This window comes from Pristiophorus japonicus, chromosome 4 (assembly GCF_044704955.1).
Source record: "Pristiophorus japonicus isolate sPriJap1 chromosome 4, sPriJap1.hap1, whole genome shotgun sequence".
NCBI classification, from domain to species: Eukaryota; Metazoa; Chordata; class Chondrichthyes; family Pristiophoridae; genus Pristiophorus; species Pristiophorus japonicus.
In genome coordinates this window covers 303,657,003-303,684,628 of record NC_091980.1, presented here as the reverse complement: position 1 = coordinate 303,684,628, position 27,626 = coordinate 303,657,003, and the positions used below count along the sequence as shown (strand labels likewise).

The window sequence follows — 27,626 nt, the reverse complement described above, 5'->3', positions numbered from 1 at the left end:
GGACTGACAGGATAGATGCTGAGATTATTTCCCCTGGCTGGAGAGTCTCGAGCTAGGGAGGACAGTCTCAGAATAAGGGGCCGGCTTTTTAAGACAGAGATGAGGAGGAATTTCTTCTCTCAGATGATTGTAAATCTTTGGAATTTTCTGCCCCAAAGTGCTGTGAATGCTCAGTCTTTGAGTATATTCAAGGCTGAGATAGATAGATTTTTGGACGCCAGGGGAACTAGGGATATAGGGACAGGGCAGGAAATGGAGTTGAGGTCGAAGATCAGCTATTGAATGGCGGAGCAGGCTCGAGGGGCCGTATGGCCTACTCCTGTTCCTAATTCTTATGTTCTTAAACAGAAATAAAAAATATCTTTAGGAATAAACGCATTGGGCTCAATGTTCCCTACTGCTGTTTTTTGGCATATTGCCAGAGTTACACACGCTTTTCTTGATCCCAACTACTCCAAAAAAAAAATAGGTATCAAGTTTCCCCATTCTATTTTTTGAATTTGGGGGCGCGCAGCCTAATGTATCTTCGGGGGCTGGAGCCTAATGTCTGCGCCGAAAAAATGATGCCCTCCCCCTCCTGCGCATGCGTGGGAAAAAAAAGGACATATTTGACGTGATTGCTATGGCGTGCATGCCCAGTACAGCTCCCGGTCTGCATTCGGCCATTTTTAAAGAGCCAGTTGTGTGTGAGAACTTTAATTCCCAGTGGAAAAATCAAAGCTGCAATACAAGATGCAACGCGGCTCAAGGACCAAGAATTTCTCACAGGATGAAGTGGAGGCACTAGTTACTGTGATTGAGGACAGATGGCAGGAGTTGGACACCAGCAGAGGTCACACAAAAGTTTCACCAAAAGAAATGAAGAAACGCTGGAACCAACTTGCTGAAGATTACTGTGTAATGGTGACCACCCCGTGGTCTGGAGGCAAGTGCAAAAAGAAGTGGCAGGACCTTGGTCAAGTAGTTAGTGTAAGTAATATTTTCACTTATTCAATGGAATTGCAATTGTAAATGTGACAATCTGCATATGTCCCACCCAGCAGAAAGACACCCTCTCTAAAAAGTTATATTTTCATCTTTACAGAGGCAGGTGGCACACAACAAATGGGAAAGAACTCGAACAGGAGGAGGCCTGGCAAATCTGCACTCACTGACACCCTTGGAAGAGAGGGTCGCTGCTTTGATGGGTCCTGCCTGGAGAAAAGCAACCACCACTGCACAAGCTGGGCCCACACTCGAGGAAGAGGGCAAGTCCTGCAAATTCCACAGTCCGGCTTTGCTAAATGTTAAGTACTGCGCGGGCTAGCCATGCTTCGGTTCATGGGGATATCTGTCAGCTAGGCTTCAGTTGATGCAATGTGCTATCATTCATCGTGGTCCTTCAGATCAGCCTACTGCCTGCGCTGTGTGAACCTACTCATGCCACCCACCCTGCCCCCTCCTCTGCTGCTAACCATTTGTCTGTTCTGTTATATTTTGCAAAACTTGAGGTTAACCCTGACTATGCAAAAGAAGATTCAGATGCGGAGGAGCCTGAAGAGGAGAACATCTTCCAATCCCACCTTCCAGATGAAGAGCATGGGGGTGAGGGGGGAGGTGATGGATGAAGCCCCCACTGTTGTACTCTGGAGGAGGTTGAGGTGCCAGCACCTTTCCTGAGTGGTGCGAGTGTTGCTGGGACATTCCATGGTTTCCCACTGTCCGAGGCTGCGGATCCCAGTGGGGTGCAGTGAAGCACACCCAGGGTCCCACCATCTCAGGCTGTGGGTCCCAGTGGGGTGCAGTGAGGCACATCCAGAGTGAGGAGGGGAAGGAGAGCTTGACAGCGCTCTCCTAAGGTGCAGGATGTAACCGATGTGGTTCTGATGATGGCAATGAGTGCGGAGAGCATTGACCTTGTATGATCACTCCTGGACACCATCAGTGGATGATGAGGTATCGGGACTGTCTGGAGAAGTAACACCACTCTCGAGAAATGGGAACACTGTTCGGGAACATGAAGAGGGAATGTCTCAGGCAGCGGATACAATGTCGGTGCACATGAGGGAGGGAATGTCGCAGGTAGCTGATGCGCTGTCAGTGAACATGAGGGAGGGAATGTTACAGGTAGTTGACAGACTGTCAAGGCACATAAGGGAGAGGATGTTGGAGTTAGCTGTTGCAATAAGGGAACACGCCCACACCCCGTGCTCATTGACGGAATGAGGCCCAAGCCCGGCTCTCCACATTACCGCCTGCCCCCCCATCAAGAAGTGCGCATTACCCGAGATGTTCAAAAGAATAAGCTTGGTATCAACCCGAGAAACACTGCGCCAGCGCCTGCGGGCGGGGTGGAGTCACCAAGACCAAGTGCAGCGGGCGGTCTTAGAATAAGGTGGAGGAGCTGCTGTTATTATTGTTACAGTTGTAACTGTTCTCAAATTAAAAGTTTTTTGTAAGTTATGTAAATTTACAAGTTTTAAAGTTTTTAAGTGATAAAGTTTGTAAGTGATCTTTACTGAAAACTAAAGTTTGATACAAGAATATTTTTATTAAAGTTAAGTACAAAAAAATGTTAAACTTTTGAATAAAATATATTTTACATTGTAACTGAATCAGTTACATTATTTGTTCCATTATTAACACAACTTTTTGAAGTAAACAAGAATCATTTCCATCATTTGTTCCATTAACACAACACAACATTATGGAACAGGTCCAAACAGTATACATGGTCCATTTGGAATAGTTGTTGCTGAGCCTTCAGGCAGCAAAGCGTTCATGGATGAGCTGCTGGCGCAAGGCTCAAGCAATCGTTAAAGGAGCACGACGGCCCGCCCTCCTCCGTCGTCGTACTCCGGGTTCAGGTAGTTGCATGGCTTCCTTGTTCTCATCGTTCTCCTCCTCCTTCTCATCTGTATCTTCATCATCATCATCAGCCACTCTCACCTCTGGTGGGTCTTCTACTGCTGCTGCCTCATGGTGGTTAAGTTATGCAGCACATAACAGTGAACTGACTGACAATCTCAGGGGAGTATTGCAAGTAGCCTTTGGAATGGTCCAGGCATCAGAAATGCTGTTTCAAGATGCCAATGGTCATCTCTATTATGCTGTGCGTCGCATGTGCGGCATGTTGTATTCCCGGTCAGCTTCCGTCCGGCTTAAGCATCGGGGCGTCATAAGCACATAATAAATAGGAGCAGGAGTAAGCCATATGGCACCTCGAGCCTGCTCCACCATTTAATATGATCTTGGCTGATCTGATCATGGACTCGGGTCCACTTTCCTGCCCGTTCCCCATAACCCCTGATTTTTTTATTGGTTAAGAAACTGTCTATCTCTGTCTTAAATTTATTCAATGATCCAGCTTCCACAGTTCTCTGAGGCAGTGAATTCCACAGATTTACAACCCTCAGAGAAGAAATTTCTCTTCATCTCAGTTTTAAATGGTTGGCCCCTTATTCTAAGATTATGCCCCCTAGTTCTAGTCCCCCCTTTCAGTGGCAACATCCTCTCTGCATCCACCTTGTCAAGCCCCCTCATAAATCTCTTGTGTTTCAATAAGATCACACCTCATTCTTCTGAATTCCAATGAGTAGAGGCCCAACCTACTCTACCTTTCCTCACAACCTCACCGGAAGGAAACTTCTCTGAACTGCCTCCAAAGCAAGTATATCCTTTCTTAAATATAGAAACCAAAACTGTACACAGTATTCCAGGTGTGGCCTCACCAATACCCTGTATAGCTGTAGTGATACTTCCTTGCTTTTATACTTCATCCTCTTTGCAATAAAGGCCAAGATTCCATTGGCCTTCCTGATCACTTGCTGTACCTGCATACTAACCTTTTGTGTTTCATGCACAAGTACCCCCAGGTCCCGCTGTACTGCAGCACTTTGCAATTTTTCTCCATTTTAAATAATAACTTGCTCTTTGATTTTTTTTTTCTGCCAAAGTGCATAACCTCACACTTTACAACATCTGCCAAATGTTTGCCCACTCACTTAGCCTGTCTGTCCTTTTGCAGATTTTTTTTGTCTTCCTCACCCATTACTTTTCCTCCCATCTTTGTATCGTCAGCAAACTTGGCTACGTTACACTCTCTCCCTTCATTCAAGTCATTAATATAGATTGTAAATAGTTAGTGTCCCAGCACTGATCCCTGCGGCACCCCACTAGTTACTGATTGCCAACCTGAGAATGAACTCTTTATCCTGACTCTCTCTCTTCTGTTAGTTAGCCAATCCTCTGTCCATGCTAATATATTATCCCCAACCTGTGAACTTTTATCTTGTGCAGTAACTTTTTATGTAGGACCTTGTCAAATGCCTTCTGGAAGTCCAAATACACCACATCCACTGGCTCATGAGCCAGGTGGCGAGGCCATACCCTTTGTCTCCCAGTAGCCAGCTCTGCCCTTCTGGCTGCTGCTGAAACATGACCGATATAGCGCTCTCGCGTAGGATGAACGCATCATGGGTGCTCCCAGGGTATCTTGAATCAACTGACATGATGCGATGCATGTCATCACACACGAGTTGTACATTAACGGAGTGGTAGCCTTTTCTGTTCCAAGGTGCTCGCAAGGCGATGTGGGTACAATCAATGCAGCCCTGTACCTTTTGGGAAGCCAGCAATCTTGGAGAAGCCCACAGCCCTTTCACGCATTGCCTGGGTGATAATGGGGAACTTTATGTAGTCATTCCTCCGGGCATATAGTACAGTCACCTGCCGAATGCAGATCTGTGTTGCATGTTGAGAAATGGAGCACTCATCGGCAGTTGAGGCCTGGAACGATCCAGATGCAAATAATTTCAAAGAATGAAAGTGCAGCTGTAACTGTCACTTCAACTGACAAAGCAGTCCTCCTGATGTTGCTAGGATGCAGGTTTGCTTTTACTAACTCTCAGATCTCACTTACAACTTCTTTGCGGAAACGCAGCCTTCTGACACAGTCTGCATCACTCGGGTGCAGGTACGAACGCCTGTCTCGATGTACCCGACGTGGATAAGGCCTCCTGCCCATCATCCTACGTGCTCTGGAGGTTCCTCATGCGATGATGTCGAATCAATTGTCTCCTCCGCAGCACCCTCATGCAGAAGGCTTGCACAAGGTATGGCATTGTCAGTATTGCCAAGGTGATCAAATTGTACCTTTGCAAGAAGCTCAAAACGGCAGGCAGGACAAGGTTCTTTGTTGTCTCTCTCCGCAAGGTTAACGCCCTAGTGTGCACCACACACATGTCTGAACATGGGTAATGATCAGGTAACACCACCACCCCCCCCGTCCCCCTCTCCCGGGGCTTCACTTGATGCATACTGTAAGGCTTCTCATGCCTTCAGTTCGCCTTCCACAAACCCCAACCCCCACCCCCCCCCAGGCTTCCTTTCAAGCTGAGCCCCGAGTTCTTGTGGAGCGCAGTTTGGAGATGTTCGGCGGTGGCGTGGCACTTTTTATTTAAAAAAAAAAATCAAACCTTAAAGAATTCCATGAAACTTCCATTTTCTGCGTGTTAAGTTTGAAAACTTTAAACTTGATGCATATTTAATGTATTCTTGACTCCCTCCAAAACTCTGCATAAAAACAATGACGTCTTTCTGCGCTGATTTTTTAATGTGTGCTGGTTTTTCTTAAGTGCCCAGAAAGTTTTTCGGGGGTGGTCACTTGCGTCCTCCTAGGCGAAATGTAAGTTGGCCAAATGTGCATAATTGTGAAAAACTGGCACAGACATCAGACACCAAAAAAAAACTAACCTAAAAAATTGTAACTAACTGCGTTACACTGGCGCACAATCTTTGGGGAAATTTGGATTTTAAAATTTAGGCGAAAAAAAAGCGGCGCGTGCCAAAAAAACGGCGCAAATCACCAGGGAAAAAATGAGCCTTTAGTGTCATTTGTTTCCATTAGCCCTGACCTCCCTGAGTGTCGTTCAACCTCTTCCTTTCATTAACCAAGCAAAAGGCTACAAGTCACTCAACCTCACTTGCTTACATTTAGCGGCATGAATAGCTTCTAATAAGTAAATATTTCTGGTCAGAGGATTCTACAGAATAATAATTATTCCTTTCGGAAATTCCACCCACTGTTAAACAAATGGTCTGGAGTTGAGGGCAACAAACTTCTGTTTCCTGTTATGGACTTGTTATAACTCTTTCTTCATCAGATAAAAGTGGAGCGTGTGTGGTAATATGGGTACTGGACGATGCTTTTTGCAGCATATTTTTGTATACAGCAGCTAGTATAAAATTAAATATAAAATACATATATTTAATAATTTGTTTTAAAAATTACTTTTTCCTCTTGAGCCCCTTTGTATCTTAAGATACCAGTGACCAAAACTTGTACCAGCTGATGGGGCAGCTCTGCAGATTTTATTGTTCGATTTACAGCTGGAAGTTTTAGGGGCCATGTATCCTGAAAATGGAACAGTGCCTACTGTCCTTGTCACAGGAAAATTTAACGGATGAAGTAGAATCTTCCTTTGATGCAAAGAAAAACACACTCTATCTCCACCCGACAGCCCGAACGTAGAGTAACTGAACGGAAGCATGGCAGCCAAATCTGATCCCATCGTCATATAGTTGCATTGAAGAAAGAATCTTCATCCTAGATTGTATGGTTTGTGTAGAAGCTAATTCTTCTGTTGCCTGTGGTACGTTGTGCTTGTATTGAGAGTCAGACATTGATATGGAGATTCAACATCGCCTCCAGTGCGACAGTGCAGCCTTCGGAGGCCTGAGGAAGAGAGTGTTCGAAGACCAAGCCCTCAAACCTACCACCAAGCTCATGGTCTACAGGGCTGTAGTAATACCCGTCCTATATGGGTCAGAGGCATGGATGACTTACAGAAGACACATCAAGTCGCTGGAGATATATCACCAACGATGTCTCCGCAAGATCCTGCAAATCCCCTGGGAGGACAGACGCACCAACATCAGTGTCCTTATCCAGGCTAACGTCCCCAGCATTGAAGCACTAACCACACTAGATCAGCTTCGCTGGGCAGGCCACTTAGTTCGCAAGCCAGACACGAGACTCCCTAAGCAACTGCTATATGTGGAGCTCCTTCATGGCAAACGAGCCAAAGGTGGGCAGCGGAAATGTTACAAGGACACCCTCAAAGCCTCCCTGGTGAAGTGCAACATCGCCTCTGAAGCCTGGGAGACCTTAGCCGAAGAACGCCCTAGGTGGAGAAAGTGCATCCGGGATGCACTCTTCGAATCTCAAAGCTGCGAGCGTGAAGAGATCAGATGCAGGCAACGGAAAGAGTGTGTGGTAAATCAGTGCCACCCCCCCTTCCCCCCGACAAATATCTGTCCCACCTGTGACTGGGTCTTGTGTTGGACTGTTCAGCCACCAAAGAACTCACTTTAGGAGTGGAAGCAAGTCTTCCTCGATTTTGAGAGACTACCTATGATGATGACTGAGAGTCAACTCAAAATTTAAATAATCTGATAATGCAATATCTGAGCCATAAATTCACACCTCTACATTGCTTAATTCAATTATTGGATAATTCATTTGTTTATGCACAAAGAGTTGACTGTATCTGAGGTCTCTCAAAGCATAAGGTATTTTAAAAAGTAAAAACTTAGAGTAAGAACTCTGTGGGAGGGTGTCAAAGTAAAATCTTGAAATGTAGGTAATATTTATAAAAAGCTGCTGTGTTACTCTTCTGATTTGTGATACTATGAACTTGTGCTACTGTGAACTTGTGACACTCCTTTTATACTATTTATTCTGTATTTAGGGCACATTTTTTTTTTTTACTGTGGCCCAGGATTTGCTGGAGCAGGGCATATTCGCGGTATGGGCTGTGAGTTGGATTTTTTTCCCTCACCTTTCAGCTCTAATTATTTTAGCCCTGCAAATTGCTGGGAGTGCGAGTTGATAACTGATGGTACAAGGTCAACGGGACATCTGGGACCAAAGTGAACGACGGAACCAACAGTGTATCTCCTTAACCAATGAGATTGAAGGATAGAGAAGCAGAGGAACGATGGAGCAGGAAATGGGGTGAATTAGAGTCAAATTAGATACATGAAGAGGGAAAGAAAGTTTGGATTAAGCGAGAGAGTGGAAAAAAACAGTCAAAGGAAAAGTAAGAAAACAATTTCAAAATTTTAATTTAAAAAAACCTAGGAATAATTTATTACTTGCAGAAATGAGACTCCACAGTTTCAGTTGTTCCCTTTCTGAACCTCCATGGTTGAGTGGCATTGCAGGAACATAAATCGCCCTATTAAAAGAGTCCTTACACCGTGACATAGCAACCCTAACGTTCTGCGGCGAAATTCATTCATATTTAATGTTCATATCCAGGAATTCCTTGACCCTCAAGGAGGTTGATGGTGAGCTCCCGCTTTTGCGAGGCTAATGGCAGAGCAATGCAAGCCGTCCAGCAATTTGTGCTGATTCGCAACTCGCAGCACATCTTTACTTCGTCACAAATTGCTGTTTTTTAAGCACTAATAATGACGTGTGCCATTAAACTCTCCGTTATTTTTCCAGCAAATTCTGGGCCTATGTTCAAAATCTTGTGGAAAATAAAACAACATTTCTCTAAAGGATCACTTACAATTTTCAAATTACAATTTAGATTTTGTAAAATAAATTGCAAATGATTGAGGGAGGAATGGATGATGTTCCACCATTTCACTGCCAATATTCCTCCATATTGCACATACAGAAGTTGTGTTGAGTGCAGCATTGTTTTCCTGGACTGACATACTCTCGGGTATGCCATCTTTAATAACAAACTTGCCAAGAACAGATTGATTGAAGTTTGACTGATGGATTTGGCATGCAACCTGAATACCTCACACCAGCTGCAGAGCAAGTCTAATAGACTCCCACAGATACCAGCTGCTGGAAGCACACTTCTATCATTTGATCTGCGTTTTTTTTGGATGTTGGACCAACAGAAATGCTATCAATTCAGCATTTGTGGAAAATTGTTAAACGACCTCCTTCAGGGCATTTAGAAAAAGAACGATGAAAACCAAAATTGGATCTGTTTCATATCACAAAAGCTTTGAGTTTCTTCCCTGGAGAACCTATCCTTTTTTATATAATGCAAAATAACATTTTTGACTTGCCCTATAAATCACATGAATTACCTTTATTTGCAACGATTTACAACGCTAGTTTACACAGATGCACTGGGGTTAGAATGCAAGGCCAATTCCTGGGTTTGGAATTGATATTTTTGTCAAGCTATTGGTGGCTTAGTTGCCTCTTTTGATTTTACTGCAGCAGTTTTCCTTTTGACAATAAAATAATTTATTGATTCTGGTTACATAACTCTGAAACTGAAGAAATATTCTGTTACTATAAATGACATTTTCCATTCAAACTTGCATTTTATGGCAGACTTTGTATAATTTTGGAAACTGCAATGCTAATTTAGTACTTAAGTTTGTGTTTATACAACTTAAAAGTACAATAACCTAAGATTTGGTAATTATAATCTGTGCTTGGCTATTGCATGTATGAAACACTTTTATTTGAAGAAACCATATTTGATCTCACTTTCTTACATTCAGGTCTTCTGATTGTATTTGTTTAAATTTTGTGTGATTAAAACCAGTTTTCCGAAGCTCAGTAATTAAAAGGTTTAGAAAGTACCAAATATATTTTGCCTGGAATTTGCTTAGCACAGCAAACATGCAATCCTGACTCGATGTATCCAGGTGGTAAAATGGTTTCCTGGAGTTGTCTCTGGATCAGCTCTTAGACTGGCTCTAAGTTACATCTCCTCGTTTGTAATGATGTTGCTCTGAGCCACTCAGATATTTTCTAAGAGTTTTTTTTCACAATATAATGGGGTGGGGGGGTTGGAACAATAACCCACACCTCCCCCCCCCCCCCCCATACTTTCTTCTCCTTTCAATGATTGGAGAATGCCACAATGCATATTGAAGATTTCAGTCTGAAATGACAATGCATGTGGCTGTCTAAAGGAAAATTGTGAAAGAATGTTTTCATCGACACACGGTGAATGGTTTTCAATGAGTGAGCAGAGTAGACAGTACTATACTGGTTACCACAGATTATCCACTGCCATTACAAAATATCTTTGTAACCTGAGTCTACATGCATGAATAGATTTTTTTTTTAAGTAAGCTCAGAATTGCTATTAAACAAATTACTGAATGCAGGTTTGATCTATAAGATAAGCTATTGCCATCTGTTTCAGTAGTGACTTTAAGGGTGCAATAATGCTCGCGCCCTGCTTTGGACCCTGTAATGCGCACTCTGGGAAATCCTGTAATCCAGATGCCAATAATTTATTATTACAGCCTTAAACTGCAGTCATTGTTTGAAAAACATTCCTCACAAGTTTAAGAAGAAAATGCATCCAAGAGGCAGCAGCATAGAGGAGCACTGCATCAAATGGTGGAATGCTGGCTCATTCCTGCAATTGTCCCAGAAGCTGAGTGATTCAAAGTGGACCATATACAGTAGCCAGCTCAAAGCGCTGGAGAAGTACCACCAGCGCTGCCTCCGCAAGATCCTCCAAATCCACTGGGAGGATAGACGCACCAACGTCAGTGTTATCGATCAGGCCAACATCCCCAGCATCGAAGCACTGACCACACTCTACCACCTCTGCTGGGCGGGCCACATCGTCCGCATGCCCGATACAAGACTCCCAAAGCAAGCGCTCTACTCTGAACTCATACGGTAAGCGAGCCCTAGGTGGGCAGAGGAAACGTTTCAAGGACACCCTCAAAGCCTCCTTGATAAAGTGCAACATCCCCACCGACATTTGGGAGTCCCTGGCCAAAGACTGCCCTAAGTGGAGGTAGAGCATCTGGGAGGGCGCTGAGCACCTCGAGTCTCGTCGCCGAGAGCATGCAGAAACCAAACGCAGACAGCGGAAGGAGCGTGCGGAAAACCAGATTATTCACCCACCCTTTCCTTCAACCAGTGTCTGTCCCACCGATGACGGAGACTGTAATTCCTGTATTGGACTACAGTCACCTGCAAAATCATTGAGTGGAAACAAGTCTTCCTCGATTTCGAGGGACTGCCAATGATGATGATGATGATGATGATGGACATTTAAAGTGTGCAAAGCTCAGTGGTCCTGCTGCTGACAGCACACATTCATATAAGCAGGACAAACTCCATGTCTCCAAAGATGCCTCGGATCCAACTTTTTGAGTCCTGTGAGCAGAGGTCACAGGCACAGAAAATATGTGTCTCTACATTGGTCCCGCTATGGGAATGGGCAAACACAAGTGTGCTGTAAAAGGCAGAGCGTGGCGCACAAACGTTGCAGTTCTGTCTGAGTGCTATTCTCGCAGAGCTCTCACCCTAAAAGTGCTTTTAGCCTTGTCAGAGTGTGGAAAAGAATGAAAGAGTTTCACCATGAGTAGAAGGGAAGATCACCTCTCCTATTGTTGTGTATATATCTTCCTAGCCAATTCCGAATGGCTTTGGGAGCTGGAAGGATGACTGTACTGTGTACCATAAGGTGACTAAAAAAACGAAGAGAGAAAATATTTCCTTACTTTTAAAGGAGCAGTTAAGAGGAGCTCCCTTGATGGGTCAGTGGATAGTTGCATTATTAAACCATTCAGATCGAGAGGGTTCCAGTTTTGATCGTTGGTTTGGCCACCTGCCCTAATTTCTCCTTGTGTGGCTCTTATCAAATTTCAAAAAATCTAATTTCTCCTGTGAAGCACCTTGGGATGTTTTACTACGTTAAAGGCACTATATAAATACAAGTTGTTGGTGAGTTAGCTGATCTCAGCTAGGGTAAAAATAAGGTCACTACAGTTGTGCCCTTAGGGACTTAGGACCCAAGTTTCGAGCCGCGCCTAGAACGGCACAGTCCCGACCTGGACGCCCGTTTTTCGCGCCACAAAGTGCGCCTAAAAAAAATCTCCGTATTCTCCAGCTCCCTGCAGGTCCTCTGGCCCTCGGCGCGGCGCAGCGCAGCAGGAGCTGTAGGGGGCGGAGCCAGGTCCCTGCGCTGAAAACAGTGCCGGGACCTCTGCACATGCGTGCTACAGTGGCCGCGCAAGTGCAGTAGCTCCAGGCGCCCAAAACTGTGTGGGAGGGGCCGAAGCACGCAGCCCCTAGCCCTGGCCCAATGGCCTCACTGGGGCTGTGTGAATAAGGCTCCTCCCACGGCCAGCTCCTGCTTCCTCCCGATCGGACCCGACTCCCGCTTCCCGCCTCCGGACCGGACCCGACACCGACCTGACTTCCCCCCCCCCCCCCCCCCCACCGGACTGGACCCGACCCGACTCCCGCTTCCCGCCTCCGGACCGGACCCGACACCGACCTGACTTTCCCCCACCCCCGGACTGGACCCGACCCGACTCCCGCTCCCCCTCTCCCCCGGACTGGATCCGACCTGACCTCCCTCTCCCCGACCTGACCTCCCTTTCCCTCCCTCCTCCCGACCTCCCTCCCACCACCCCCCCCGACCCGACCCAACGCCACCTACCTGTAAATCTGGTGCTGGGGACGGGCCCTGCCCGAAGTCTCGGGCCCGGCCCGTTCAGCCTCCCTCCCCCTTCTCCTTCCCTCCCTCCCCCCCCCTCCCCATCTCCTTTCCCCCCCCCTCCCCATCTCCTTTCCCCCCCCTCCCCATCTCCTTTCCCCCCCCCTCCCCATCTCCTTTCTCCCCCCTCCCCATCTCCTTTCTCCCCCCTCCCCATCTCCTTTCTCCCCCCCCCCATCTCCTTCCTTTCCCCATCTCCTTCCTTTCCCCATCTCCTTCCTTTCCCCATCTCCTTCCTTTCCCCATCTCCTTCCTTTCCCCATCTCCTTCCTTTCCCCATCTCCTTCCTTTCCCCATCTCCTTCCTTTCCCCATCTCCTTCCTTTCCCCATCTCCTTCCTTTCCCCATCTCCTTCCTTTCCCCATCTCCTTCCTTTCCCCATCTCCTTCCTTTCCCCATCTCCTTCCTTTCCCCATCTCCTTCCTTTCCCCATCTCCTTCCTTTCCCCATCTCCTTCCTTTCTCCATCCCTCCCCCTCCCCTCGCTGTCAGAAACACAGACACTGACAGGCAGAGAATGAAAGAGACACACAGAGAGATAGAGACACTGACAGAGACACACTGGGGCGGGAGGGGGCATCCCAGCACGCTGTTGGAGGGCTCCCGGTGCTGCAGTCGGTAAGTAGAAAATGTTTTATTTATTGATTAAAAAAAAAATATTTCTTATTAATTTTTTTTGATTGGTTTATTGATGTATTTATCATTTATTATTGATGATGGCTCTATTTGTAAAACTGAAGTGTTTAATATTTGTAAACTTCCCTTTAAATCAGCCCCCCCCCCCCCCCCACCATTCCCAATGCCTGATTTGTAACCTACGCCTGATTTTCTAAAGTGTAGACAAGGTTTTTTCGAGCGTACAAAAATCTTCACTTACTCCATTCTAAGTTAGTTTGGAGTAAGTTTTCACTGACGAAACTTTGAAAACAGGCGTAAGTGGCCGGACATGCCCCCTTTTGGAAAAAAAAAATTCTGTTCCAAAGTGAAACTGTTCTAACTGACTAGAACTGGAGCAAACTAAATGACGAGAATTCCGATTTCTAAGATACTCCGTTCTACACCAGTTGCTCCTAAAAATCAGGAACAAATCATGTGGAAACTTGGGGCCTTGGAAGGGAAAATCTGCCAGGGTATTCACGCCTTTCTGCTGTGGAAAGTGCAGTTGTGTGGATGTTGGGTGAGGATTGTCTCCCTTGCTCAAGCAGTTGCTGACGCTCAGTCTCTGGGCTATGTGGAAGTCCAGGGGTCACAGTCTAAGGATAAGGGGTAAGCCATTTAGGACCGAGATGAGAGGAAACTTCTTCACTCAGAGTTGTTAACCTGTGGAATTCTCTATCACAGAAAGTTGTTGAGTCCAGTTCGTTAGATATATTCAAAAGGGAGTTAGATGTGGCCCTTACGGCTAAAGAGATCAAGGGGTATGGAGAGAAGGCAGGAGTGGGGTACTAAAGTTGCATGATCAGCCATGATCATATTGAATAGTGCTGCAAGCTCAAAAGGGCCGAATGGCTACTCCTGCACCTATTTTCTATGTTTCTATGTGTAAAGAATAGCCAGCTGGTTAAGATATTGAAGGGCTGCTGGTGTCCGTGGAATTTCACCACAAAATGAGTCCGCCCATTCAGAAGAGGAAAGGATGGAATGAAGCAGGGGAAGAAATCTTGCCCTAAAATGAAACCCCTCGACACCCAGGGAATTATTTACCTGTGTTATAGAATAAGGCAGTGACAAAACTTCCAACAAATATATCAGTGAACTCCCAACCTGTGAAACCAATCCAATCAACAAAACGATCAGCGATTTCTAAAACCGCCAACTTCAAATGAAATGAAACAAATCCAATTTGTAGTTTCCCAGGAATCTCTGCATTTTAGTCAACATTTTTCATAATAAAAATAATGTTTTACTGCGAGAAAGTAGAGCATGTTCAGAGCTTGTTACAAATTGCAACTTAAATGAGGGTGGAAGCCCCAGTGACTTAATAAATCGTGAGAACCATTAGAGCCTCTAAATTACACTAGAAATAAAAAAGATGCATTTATATAGCGCCTTTCACAACCTCAGGACGTTCCAAAGCTCTTTACAGCCAATGAAAGTGTAATCACTATTGTAATGTAATTAGTCTTTAACTCACTGTTTTAATACAATCTTCAGTGTGTGGAAACTTTTTTGTCAAAGTTAATTTCATGTTGAAGGAAAGTTCCAGGGTTTGCTACTGATTTATAGACGTGTTCAGTGTCATTGTGCAATACAGCCACAATAGAGCCACGAGGTGTCTTTACTGTCGTTTCACCAGGAAGTATAGTACACAGTCTAAAATAAGATTTCCTTGTTTATCCATTACGGGGCAGTAAAAAAAAAAATCCGGCTACAATTTTTTTTTCTTTTTCTGCTGCCCACATGCAATGTGTCATTGTTCGGTTTATTGTTCAGAAGTGGCCTCAGCACTTTGTATATCATTGTGCAAGGCTTGTTAAATCCCATTGAATGCAATGGTCATATGCTGTGTCCGTGACTATTGACAATGTCCATTTGTGGTCTGTAGTATTGTTTAATTTGGCAGCACAATCGCTTTATTCTGTTTTAGAATATTGGGTCATGCACAGGTATGCTCTCTGGGAAGCAAGCTTAAAAACTGTTAATTACACACTTCTGGTCAAGGAGGAGTAAAACATTAACAGATTCATTCGAGCTGGCTGGGAGATTTACATAGCAAGTGATGCATACTCGAGGTCTCTGTAAAGTCCTTACTCTACAGAATGAAACCACACAAGGCACATTCTGGGGACAAGGTCACTCTGTGACCTTAACTCTTTATTCACTGCACTCCACAAGTGAAGACCCTGCATGGGACCTCCCTTTTTATATAGCTGGGAGATCAGTTAAGGAGTGTCTCCCACAGGTTCACCCCTTGTGGTCAATGTGTGCATCTAGGTTGTGTGTATACAGTAATACAGTGGTGTTACATTGTGGTTACATACATGACATCACCTTCCCCCCCCCCGCCCAAAGTCTTATTAGGATCATAGGTTTAGTCTTTCAGGTGGTCTACGCTCCCTCGTGGAGCGCCGCAGTTGGGGCTCTGGTTGTTGGACACTGACGTGAGTGTCTGTCACCTGTGGTGATACCGGCCTGTCTGGGCTTGTTGATTTAGATTCTTTTCTCTCAATCTGGTTCAGTAAAATTACTGAGTCGAATACCTATTGTGCTTTAAACAAAGCAGTCTTTATTTTACCGGCCGGCAAGACTTATCAGACAGAAGATATACTCTCTCGATCGAGCGTACACACTCCCTACGGATAAGTGACGTTACATTGTAAAGGGACGATGGTTATACATTTTCGGCAAAAGATAACAAGATAGGGCCAGAGTGACATCCCAGCTCAGCCCATCTCTTTTGATCCCTCCTTCCCTTTGTCCACTCATAAGCCGACCCAAGCATGGTCCGATTTTAAACAAAGACCTTCTGTCAATGTTTCAGGTTAATAACATGATTTAATAAGACCTTGAGGTTTTTCTGCAAGCTGTGGGTTTTGTTTCAATATGTGTTAGTGTTGTAACATTTCGCAGTCTCGAGTCTGAGATGTCATGGCTATTCCTACATGAATTGTTTGTTAGCTTATACTGTCCCTATACAATTCCCACGTTCTCAACTTCAATGTCTCTTATACATTTTTAAACATTCACAGGCTGACCACAGGGACTCTGCATTCTTCTCATTGCTCTTGTTGCTCGTTCACTGGCGATGGTGTGAGCTCCATCTCATGGTCTTCTTCAGGTTCCTCCGTGTCGATGCTGAACCTTTTTTTTTACTTGGTCCAGATGCTTACGGCATATCTGACCATTGTTGAGTTTTACCATGAGGACCCTATTCCCCTCTTTGTCAATTATAGTACCCTCAAGCCATTTGGGCCCCATGGCGTGATTGAGAACAAATACAGGATCATTTATTTCTATACATCTCCCCCTTGAATTGCGGTCATGGTACTCGTTTTGTGATTTGCGCTTGTCCTCAACTATGTCGGTTAGGACTGGGTGAATGAGGGACAACCGGGTTTTGAGTGTCCGTTTCATAAGTAGCTCTGCGGGCGGGACTCCCGTGAGCGAGTGCGATCGGGATCTATAGGCCAGCAGGAGGCGCAATAGGCGGCACTGTCGGGAGGGTCCTTGAATCCTGAGCATACCTTGCTTAATGATTTGGACCGCATGTTCCGCCTGGCCATTGGAGGCCGGCTTGAACGGCGCAGTCCTGACGTGGTTGATGCCATTGCCCGACATAAACTCCCGGAATTCGTAGCTTGTGAAGCATGAGCCATTATCACTAACCAGGATGTCCGGCAAGCCATGGGTTGCAAAGATCGCACGTAGGCTTTCCACGGTGGTGGATGACATGCATGAATTCAGAAAGATGCACTCGATCCATTTCGAGTACGCATCTACCACAAAAAGGAACATCTTTTCCCATGAACGGGCCCGCATAGTCAACATGAATGTGTGACCATGGCCTGGTGGGCCAAGGCCACGGGATGAGTGGGGCCTCCCTGGGGGCATTACCCAGCCGGACACACGTCGTGCACCTGCGAACACAGTGTTCCAGGTCTGAATCAATTCCAGGCCACCAAACGTGTGGCCAGGCAATGGCCTTCATCAGCACAATGTCTGTGTGCTCGCTGTGGAGTTCCCTGATGAATGCCTCCCTGCCCGTCTGGGGCATAACTACCTGGCTGCCCCATAGTAGGCAGTCGGCTTGAATGGATCCAAGCTCATCCATCCGTCTGAGGAACAGTCTGACCTCCTCAGGGCATGCTCCGTGTGCGGACGCCCAATCCCCAGTCAGGACACATTTCTTAATCGGGGATAGGAGGGGATCTCGGTTTGTCCAGATTTTGATCTGGCGGGCTGTGATGGGGGAGCCTGCACTGCCAAAGGCATCGACAACCATGACCATCTCAGCGCTTTGCTCTGCTGCACCCTCAGTGGTGGCCAATGGAAGCCTGCTGAGCGCGTCAGCGCAATTTTCAGTGCCAGGCCAGTGCCGGATGGAGTAATCATAAGCAGCCAGCGTGAGAGCCCATCGTTGTACATTTTTTTTTTTACACCATAGACACATGCGAGCGCTTCTTTCTCGACCATCCCATATCCCCGTTCTGCTTGAGAGTGCGACCTAGAGGCATAAGCCACAGGTTGTAGCTGACCCTCAGCATTGCCCTGCTGCAACACACACCCAGCCCCATAGGACGATGCATCACATGTCAACCAATTTTTTACAGGGGTCGTACAGGGTCAACAACTTGTTTGAACAAAGTAGGTTTCGCGTCCGATCAAAAGCCCGTTCCTGACAGTCCCCCCAAAACCAATCGCAACTCTTACGCAGGAGCACATGTAGCGGCTCCAACAACGTGCTCCAGTTCGGCAGAAAGTTCTCGAAATAGTTCAACAATCCCAGGAATGAATGCAACTCCGATGTGTTGCAGGGCCTGGGTGCTCGTCGAATCGCCTCTGTTTTGGATTCGGTGGGCCGAATCCCATCTGCAGCAACCCTCCTGCCCAGAAACTCAACCTCAGGAGCTAAAAAAACACATTTAGACTTCTTGAGTCGCAGGCCTACCTGGTCCAGTCGGTGTAGCACCTCCTCCAGGTTGTGGAAGTGTTCCTCGGTGTCTCGACCCGTGATGAGGATGTCGTCCTGGAATACGATCGTTCCAGGAATGGATTTAAGCAGGCTTTCCATGTTTCGTTGAAAAATCGCGGCCGCTGATCGAATGCCAACGGGCACCTGTTATAAACGAACAGTCCCTTGTGCGTGGTGATGGTCATTAGTTTAGATTCGTCGGCCAGTTCCTGGGTCATATAGGCTGAAGTGAGGTCCAACTTGGTGTACAGCTTGCCGCCTGCCAGCGTGGCGAAAAGGTCCTCCGCTCTCTGGAGCGGATATTGATCTTGTAGGGACACCCGATTGATGATGGTGACAGATTAGGAAAAGGGAAGGTGCAACAAGACCTGGGTGTCATGGTACATCAGTCATTGAAGGTTAGCATGCAGGTACAGCAGGCGGTTAAGAAAGCAAATGGCATGTTGGCCTTCATAGCGAGGGGATTTGAATACAGGGGCAGGGAGGTGTTGCTACAGTTGTACAGGGCCTTGGTGAGGCCACACCTCGAGTATTGTGTACAGTTTTGGTCTCCTAACTTGAGGAAGGACATTCTTGCTATTGAGGGAGTGCAGCGAAGATTCACCAGACTGATTCCCGGGATGGCGGGACTGACCTATCAAGAAAGACTGGATCAACTGGGCTTGTATTCACTGGAGTTCAGAAGAATGAGAGGGGACCTCATAGAAACGTTTAAAATTCTGACGGGTTTAGACAGGTTAGATGCAGGAAGAATGTTCCCAATGTTGGGGAAGTCCAGAACCAGGGGTCACAGTCTGAGGATAAGGGGTAAGCCATTTAGGACTGAGATGAGGAGAAACTTCTTCACCCAGAGAGTGGTGAACCTGTGGAATTCTCTACCACAGAAAGTAGTTGAGGCCAATTCACTAAATATATTCAAAAGGGAGTTAGATGAAGTCCTTACTACTCGGGGGATCAAGGGTTATGGCAAGAAAGCAGGAATGGGGTACTGAAGTTTCATGTTCAGCCATGAACTCGTTGAATGGCGGTGCAGGCTAGAAGGGCTGAATGGCCTGCTCCTGCACCTATTTTCTATGTAGTCGCCACAGATCCTGACAGAGCCATCCGCTTTTAGGATGGGAACGATGGGGCTCGCCCAGTCGCTGAATTCAATAGGCAAGATGATGCCCTCTCTCAACAGCCGGTCCAATTCGCTCTCGATCTTTTCCCACATCACATACGGCACCGCTCTGGCTTTGTGGTGCACTGGCCTGGCGCCCGGGGTGATGTGTAGTACTACATTGGTGCCTTTGAAAGTCCCGACGCCAGGTTGGAATAGTGAATCGAATTGTTGTAGGACTTGAGCACGAACTTCGCTCCACAGATGACATTGCATGAACATCCCCCCCCACCCCCACCCCATTTCCAGTTCATCTCGGCTAACCAGCTCCTCCCCAACAGTGCGGGACCATTATCCGGGACAATCCAGAGCGGCAGCCGATTCACTAACCTGTTGTGTGTGACAGCCAACATTGCACGGCCTAGCACTGGAATGATTTCTTTAATGTAAGTCCGTAATTGTGTCTCAATACATGCTAATTTGGGTCCATTGACTTTTAGTGGCCATGGCTTCTCAAATTGCTGAACGCCCATGAGTGACTGGCTGGCCCCAGTGTCCAGTTCCATGCGTACTGGGATGCCGTTTAATAAAACCCTCATCATCATTGGTAGCGTTTTGGTGTATGAACTGTTCGCCTCATGGACCCGCTGAACCTCGGCGTCCATCGATTTGCCCCAAAAGTCATCCTGCTTCAAAGGACCCTCTTCTGGTCCCTCCACCTCATATATTAGTCTGGTTACAGGCTTCCTGCACATTCGAGCTAAATGGCCACTGAGATTGCAGTTTCTGCAGACAAACTGTTGAAATCTGCAAGATCTGGCTGAGTGTTTTCCCCCACACCTCCAGCATGAGTTAAAGTTTCCATTGTTGGGAACAAAGGGACTATGGCCAGGCATTCTGCGCTGACTGTCCCTTTGACTGCTCTTAAGTACCCTATTAGTGGGTGTCAGTGGCCCCATCCCGGGCCGCATTGTGCGCTGTGATGGCGTGAATATCCGTTCAGCCTGCCATTGTCTCTGTTGGGGTCCTACTTTGGAGTCTGTTGCTGCCTGGGACTGCTCCTGCCAGCCTGCGGGGCTCTGAGTCGAATTGATGATGTTGACTCCCTGACCCAGCGCCGCGTTAGAGGCGGAATTGCGTGCGTATATTATTTCCGTCTCTTCCTCCCCCGCCATGAAAGTTTGAGCTAACAACGCCGCCGCTTCCAAGGTCAAATCCTTAGTCTCAATTATTTTGCGGAAAATTCCCGCATGACCGATGCCCTTAGCATCTCCCCCCTGCAGGCGTCTGTGAACTTCGAGGTTGGCCAAACGCCGGAGGTCCGCTACGACCTGCTATGCTCTGTCCTTCATGACGTCGGTGGGTGTAGAATCTGTGTCTGGCCATATGTATGCTACTCGCTGGTTTGAGGTGCTCCCCGATCAGTTTGCTAAGTTCTTCAAAGGTTTTGTCTGCCGGCTTTTTGGGTGCTAGTAAGTCCTTCATGAGCGTGTAAGTCTTTGGTCCGCAGCTGGTCAAAAGGTGAGCCCTTCGATTGTCGGCCGCTGCATCCTCCAGCCATTCTTTCGTAACGAAGCTTTGCTGAAGCCTCTCGACAAAATCGTCCCAGTCTTCCCCAACACAGTACTGTTCCTCTGTGCTACCGGTGGCCATTCTCGTGGGTCGCGAGTTCCTGTTTCTCGTCGCCAATGTAAAGTCCTTACTCTACAGCATGAAACCACACGAGGCACATTCTGGGGACAAGGTCTCTCTGTGACCTTAACTCTTTATTCACAGCACTCCACAAGTGATGACCCTGCGTGGGACCTCCCTTTATATACCTGGGAGATCAGGTAAGGAGTGTCTCCCACAAGTTCACCTCTTGTGGTCAAGGTGTGCATCTCGGTTGTGTGTATACAGTAATACAGTGGTGTTACATTGTGGTTGCATACATGACGGTCTCAGTTGTTTAAAATGAGAATATCTTTCTTTGCCAATTTTGCCCCCTCTACTTCTCTTGGAAAAACGTTGACTCTTGTTGGAGTATGGTTCCATGGACGCCCTCTGGTATCTCTGCTTAGTGCACATTCTTTACGTGTGACCCTATAAAATAAGCATTGGCAGTCCATTGTGGGGGAGCCCATTGCAGCTGAGCCTGCTCCTGTCCCCATCTGACATCCACTCATTCCAGCAGGAGCCACTAACCAATGAACAGGTATGGGAGCACAGGGTGATTTTTCTTCTGCTCGGGCAAGCAACCCAAGGCGTAACTGTAGCACTCCTACTGCCACTTCTGCGAAGAGATCTCTGAAAATCTCTCCCTCTCTCCCTCTTTCCCTCTATCTCTCTCCGTCTCTGTTTCTCTCTTTCCCCCTGTCTCTGTTTCTCTCTCCCCTATCTGTTTCTCAATCCCCTTGTCTCTGTTTCAATCTCTCTCCATCTGTCTCTTCCCCTCACCCCGCCCCCCCCCCCCCCCCCCGCCACTGTCTCTGTCTGTCTGTCTGTGTCTCTCTACCCCTGCCTTGTCTGTGTGTGTCTCGCCCTCTCTACCCCTGTCTCTCTCCCTCGCTCTCTCTCCCCCGCCGGTCTCTTTTTCCCCCCCCCCTTCTCACGCTCGCTCTCTCTCGCTCTCGCTCTCGCTCTCGCTCTCGCTCTCTCTCGCTCTCTCTCGCTCTCTCTCGCTCTCTCTCGCGCTCTCTCTCTCTCTCTCTCTCTCTCTCTTCCCCCCCACCCACTCTCTCGCTCGGCCTTTGCCTCTCTCGTGCTCTCTCTCTCTCCGCGCCTGCCCCCCGTGCCCCCTCTTCCTCCTCGCGCAGGCTCGCTCGTTCTCGCCCTGGTGCCCGCTCCCCCTGGCCCTCGCCTCGTCCTCGTCCTCACTCGCTCCCTCGCGCTCACTCTCTCTCTCTCTCTCTCCCCCTCGCACCCGCGGTTTCTCTCTCTCTCTGTGTCTCTGTCTCACCCCACCCCCCTGTGCTTCTGTCTCTCCTTGTCTCTGATTATATGTGTGTCTCTCTCTGTCTCAGCTAAGAGCAGAAACCGAACATGGGGCCCTTTGGTCTATTTGCTTATTTACATATCAGCATTACCAACTGACCCTATAGAAGCAGCACCACTGAGAATCATAATCACTGCACTAATCAGTGCAAGACTGCTTTAGAAGAGTAGAAGAAAACACTGAACAATGCTTCAAATAGATGCTGATGCTGAGAGTTAAATTCCCGATATGTGAATCATGCCCTACATTGAGTTTGCGCGATAATCTTATTTATTATGCAGCTTGAATGATTTCAAGTGAAACATAGAGATTACATTGTATTATTTGTGTCGTTGTAGGCATAAGATTTTTGTTTTGTTAACTTTTTTTTTTCTCCAAATTGCTCACTGTTTTATTGATTGGGTTTGCATTATACTCAGCAGACTTGTGTATGTGTGTGATTGTGAATATGTATTCTGGCTTCTATCCCTCAATGCAGTATCCAAATTTCTGCTCCTCATTTATAAATCCCTTCATGGCCTCGTCCCTTCCTAACTCTGCAACCTCCTTAACTTGAAGTGCCGTAACCTGCAAGGCTACGGAGTAAGAGCTGGAAAGTGGGATTCGGCTGGATCGCTCTTTGTCGGCCGGCACGGACACGATGGGCCAAAATGGCGGCCTCCTGTTATGTAACCTTCTATGATTCAGCCCTATGTTCCAGCACACACCTTCCCCTCTCTAACTCTAGTCTCCTTTGCTCTCTCCTCCTCTCCCACTGCTCCTTAGTGGCAGAGTCTTCATCCATCTTGGTTCCACTCTCCTGGAATGATTTCCCTAAACCCTTCCAACGTGTTACCTCGCTCCCTTCCTACAAAGGTCTCCTTACAAATTGCTACTTTAATCTTGCTTTTGGTCACCACAGTGGCTTGGTGTCAGGTTATTGTCTTTGACTCTGTGAAACACTTTGGGATGTTTTATTACATTACAGATGCTATAAAATCCAAGTTGTTGAATTTTGTGGGAAGTTGGGGAGCATGTGCTACTAGTAACACTACTAATTATGGAAACCTGATTATTTTGTTTCAAAGTTCCTTGATTAGACAAACCTATCTTGCACTTTGCCTAAAAATATATATTGTTCCGGGCTAATGGACAGCCATTGTTGAGTCCTGTGAGAGAAGCTATTCATTTGGACTGCCACACCGTCTTTGTAGTGTTTTAAAGGGAGCTAAGCTGCACTCACTGGTATGTCTCCATCCTCCCTTCCAATGTTTTATTCTTTTACATCTGTTGGTGAGAGTCGATCTGGATACAGAACTATTGTTTGAAGTTTCTCCTGCAGTGACACCATGAGGGGTTTTGTTCAGTGACAATGTGATTCGGAACAATGGGCTGTGGCCAGCACTCCCCCCTTTGTGACGTCACTGGAGGGAAACATGGTGATTCTATTGCAGAGCAACATTCTGTACAAAATGTGTGTTCCTGGCTTTCTCTGATTAAACAGTTGAAATCCTAAAGCGTGAGCTCAAACTACACGAGAGAGAGAGAGAGAGATACACTGGTAAGCATGCAGATAGCTCTGATTATCACATTTCAGATTTGCAGCAGTTCAGATTATATTTAGCACCTGCTTTGCCACTGAACAATAATGCTGGAGCCTAAGAGGGGGAAGCCGAATTTGTAATTCAACAATGAATTTTGAAGTGCATTGCATGGTATTTTTATAGCTTTAAATTAATTTGTTAGGTAAGTAAAGTCATTGGTGCTGTATGATTAGATTTTTCAGCCTAACTCACCTTATGACTAAATGCTTTGTATGTTTTTCTTAAAACAGTGACATTTTGTGGATTTGTACCATGCTTGTTTCCCAAAGCAAGGAGTTACCAAGGAAATTGCCGAAGTTGCTTTGGATGAAAGTTAACCTTCAACTTTGCTGCCCTATCACAGTATTGCTGCGGTATCACATTGAACAATTTATGCGCACTTGATACAACAATGTTATCTGCTAATGTGATCGCTACCCACCGATCAGAATGGGTCTCCTTTAATGAAGATGCACAATGCACAGCGTATGCAAGAGATGCAGGTAAAATGATCTAAATTATTTTCTGGGAAAGGGGCATCATAATCCTAATACAGAACCCATATAATTTTCAGTTTATCAGAAAAGGTACAGCATTAGACAGTGTGACATTTCAATTGTCCCGTTTTAATCAGGATTTCCTTTTCATTAAAGAGCACCACTGAGAAAAGCAGTGGTAGTGCGCAGGATTCCCAAGTTGGTAAAAAATCATCTGGTTTGCCATTTCTGCAGAAAACTGCACTTTTGCCTCAAGCACGGACCAGAATTCCACCCTTCTAACATTGCAGGTTGAGAGCTGTGCATCACAATTATTGGTGCCTAATACACACAGAATGTTGTTGCTTTCATGTCCCCAAAGAATGTAGTTTGTAGTTTCAAACAAAAACACTTTGTGTAAAAAAAAACCATTTAATTTTTATCTTCTGATGTACTGTCAGCTTAGAGAAGACCATAGGCAAAATCTAGACTATCTTTTGATACTGGGGATGTTATTATATTTGTTGGTATTGGTCCTTTTAATGTTATTTTGTTCCTTTCTTTTCCTGCTTTTTTGCCTAAGGCTGTATTTCCTTAAAGTGGTGCCTAATTTGATCCTGAAATGAGCTTTCGACCACATATCCGCAGCATAACTAAGACCGCCTATTTCCACCTCCGTGACATCGCCCCTCTCCGCCCTTGCCTCAGTGCTGCTGAAATCGTCATCCATGCCTTTGTTACCTCTAGACTATTCCAACACAGTCCTGGCTTGTTGTCGCCTCCCAAATCTGTGCCCATCTTTCCCGCAATTACATGTTTCAATCCCTCCAATTCCGCGCCTGCCACTGTACCAAAACGGCTCTCGGCAAAGTCACAAATGACGTCCTTTGACTGTGACAAAGGCAAATGATCCCTCATCGTCCTTCTTGACTTGTCTGCAGCCTTTGTCATGGTTGACCACTCTATCCTTCTCCAATGCCGCTTCACTGTCATCCAGCTGGGTGGGACTGCACTTGCCTGGTTCCATTCTTATCTACATAAGAACATAAGAAATAGGAGCAGGAGTAAGCCATACGGCCGCTCGAGCCTGCTCCACCATTCTATAAGATCATGGCTGATCATATCATGGACTCCGCTCCACTTCCCTGCCCGCTCCCCATAACACCTTATCCCCATATCATTTAAGAATCTGTCTTATTTCTGTGTAAATTTTTTCAATGTTCCAGCTTCCACAGCTCTCTGAGGCAGCGAATTCCACAGATTTACAACCGTCAGAAGAAATTTCTCCTCATCTCAGTTTTAAATGGGCGGTCCCTTATTCTAAGATTATGCCCTCTAGTTCTAGTCTCCCCCATCAGTGGAAACATCCCCTCTGCATCCAGCTTGTCAAGCCCCCTCATAATCTTACACTTTTCAATAGATCACCTCTCATTCTTCTGAATTCCAATGAGTAGAGGCCCAACCTACTCAACCTTTCCTCATAAGTCAACTCCCTCATCTCCGGAATCAACCTCGTGAACCTTCTCTGCACTGCCTCCAAAGCAAGTATATTCTTTCGTAAATATGGAAACCAAAACTGCACGCAGTATTCCAGGTGTGGCCTCACCAATACCCTGTATAGCTGTAGCAAGACTTCCTTGCTTTTATACTCCATCCCCTTTGCAATAAAAGCCAAGATTCCATTGGCCTTCCTGATCACTTGCTGTACCTGCATACTATCCTTTTGCATTTCATGCACAAGTTCCCCGAGGTCCCGTTGTACTGCAGCACTTTACAATCTTTCTCCACTTAAATAATAACTTACTCTTTGCATGACCTCACACTTTCCATCATTATCTCCATCTGCCAAATTTTTGCTCACTCACTTAGCCTGTCTATATCTTTTCACAGATTTTTTATGCCCTCCTCACACAATGCTTTTCCTCCCATCTTTGTATCATCAGCAAACTTGGCTACGTTACACTCAGTCCCTTCTTCCAAGTCGTTAATTTAGATTGTAAATAGTTGGGGTCCCAGCACTGATCCCTGCGGCACCCCACTTGTTACTGATTGCCAACCAGAGAATGAACCATTTATCCCAACTTTGTTTTCTGTTAGTTAGCCAATCCTCTCTCCATGCTAATATATTACCCCCAACCCCGTGAACTTTTATCTTTTGCAGGAACATTGTATGTGGCACCTTGTCACGAGGGAGTTAGATATGGCCCTTATGGCTAAAGGGATCAAGGGGTATGGAGAGAAAGCAGGAAAGGGGTACTGAGGTGAATGATCAGCCATGATCTTATTGAATGGTGGTGCAGGCTCGAGGGGCTGAATGGCCTACTCCACTTATTTTCTATGTTTCTATGCCTTCTGGAAGTTCAAATACACTACATCCACTGGTTCCCCTTTATCCATCCTGTTCATTACATCCTCAAAGAATTCCAGCAAATTTGTCAAACATGACTTCCCCTTCATAAATCAATGCTGACTTTGCCTGAGCAAATTTTGCTTTTCCAAATGTCCTGCTTCTTTAATAATGGACTCCAACATTTTCCCAACCACAGATGTTAGGCTAACTGGTCTATAGTTTCCTGCTTTTATCTAATTGTAGCCAGGGAATCACCTGCAACAGCTTCTCTTCCTGCCCCCGCATCGTTACCGCTGGTGTCCCCAAAGGATCTATCCTTGGCTCCCTCCTGTTTCTCATCTATATGATGCCCCTTGGCGACATCATCCGGAAACAGCATCAGTTTCCACATGTACGCAGAATACACCCAGTTCTACCTCACTACCACTTCTATTGACCTCTTCTCGGTCTCAATTGTCAGACTGCTGTCTGACATCCAGTTCTGGATGAGCAGAAATTTTCTCCTATTGAATATCGGGAAGACCGAAATCATTATTTTCGGTCCCCGCCACAAACTCCGTTCCCTACACACTGACTCCATCCCTCTCCCCAACTCCTGTCTGAGGCTGAACCAGACTGTTTGCAACCTTGGTGTCATATTTAACGCTGAAATGAGCTTTCAGCCACCCATCTGCAGCATATCTAAGACCGCCTATTTCCACCTCCATAACGTCGCCCATCTCTGCCCTTGCCTCAGCTCATCTGCTGCCGAAGCCCTCATCCATTTCTTTGTTACCTCTCGACTTGACTATTCCAATGCACTCCTGGCTGGCCTCACACATTCTACCCTATATAAACTAGAGGTGATCCAAAACTCGGCTGCCCGGGTCCTAACTCGCACCAAGTCCCATTCACCCATCACCCTGTACTTGCTGACCAACATCGGCTTCCGGTTAAGCAATGCCTCGATTTCAAAATTATCATCCTTATTTTCAAATCTCTCCATGGCCTCGCCCCTTCCTATCTCTAATCTCCTCCAATCCCACAACCCCCTG

The 27,626-nt window shown here is 46.3% G+C and overlaps 1 protein-coding gene across 7 annotated transcripts in view; it reads left to right on the top strand.

The window, feature by feature from the left end:
- The window catches only part of ston2 (stonin 2), a 158,278-nt gene that overhangs the window by 10,559 nt on the left and 120,093 nt on the right, over positions 1-27,626 (top strand). For all 7 annotated transcript variants that reach the window (XM_070879643.1, XM_070879644.1, XM_070879639.1 and 4 more), the window contains one exon: positions 24,018-24,269. In XM_070879643.1, coding sequence (XP_070735744.1) covers positions 24,179-24,269 — 91 coding nt within the window. In that variant the 5' untranslated portion in view covers positions 24,018-24,178. The remainder of the gene's footprint in view (positions 1-24,017; positions 24,270-27,626) is intronic.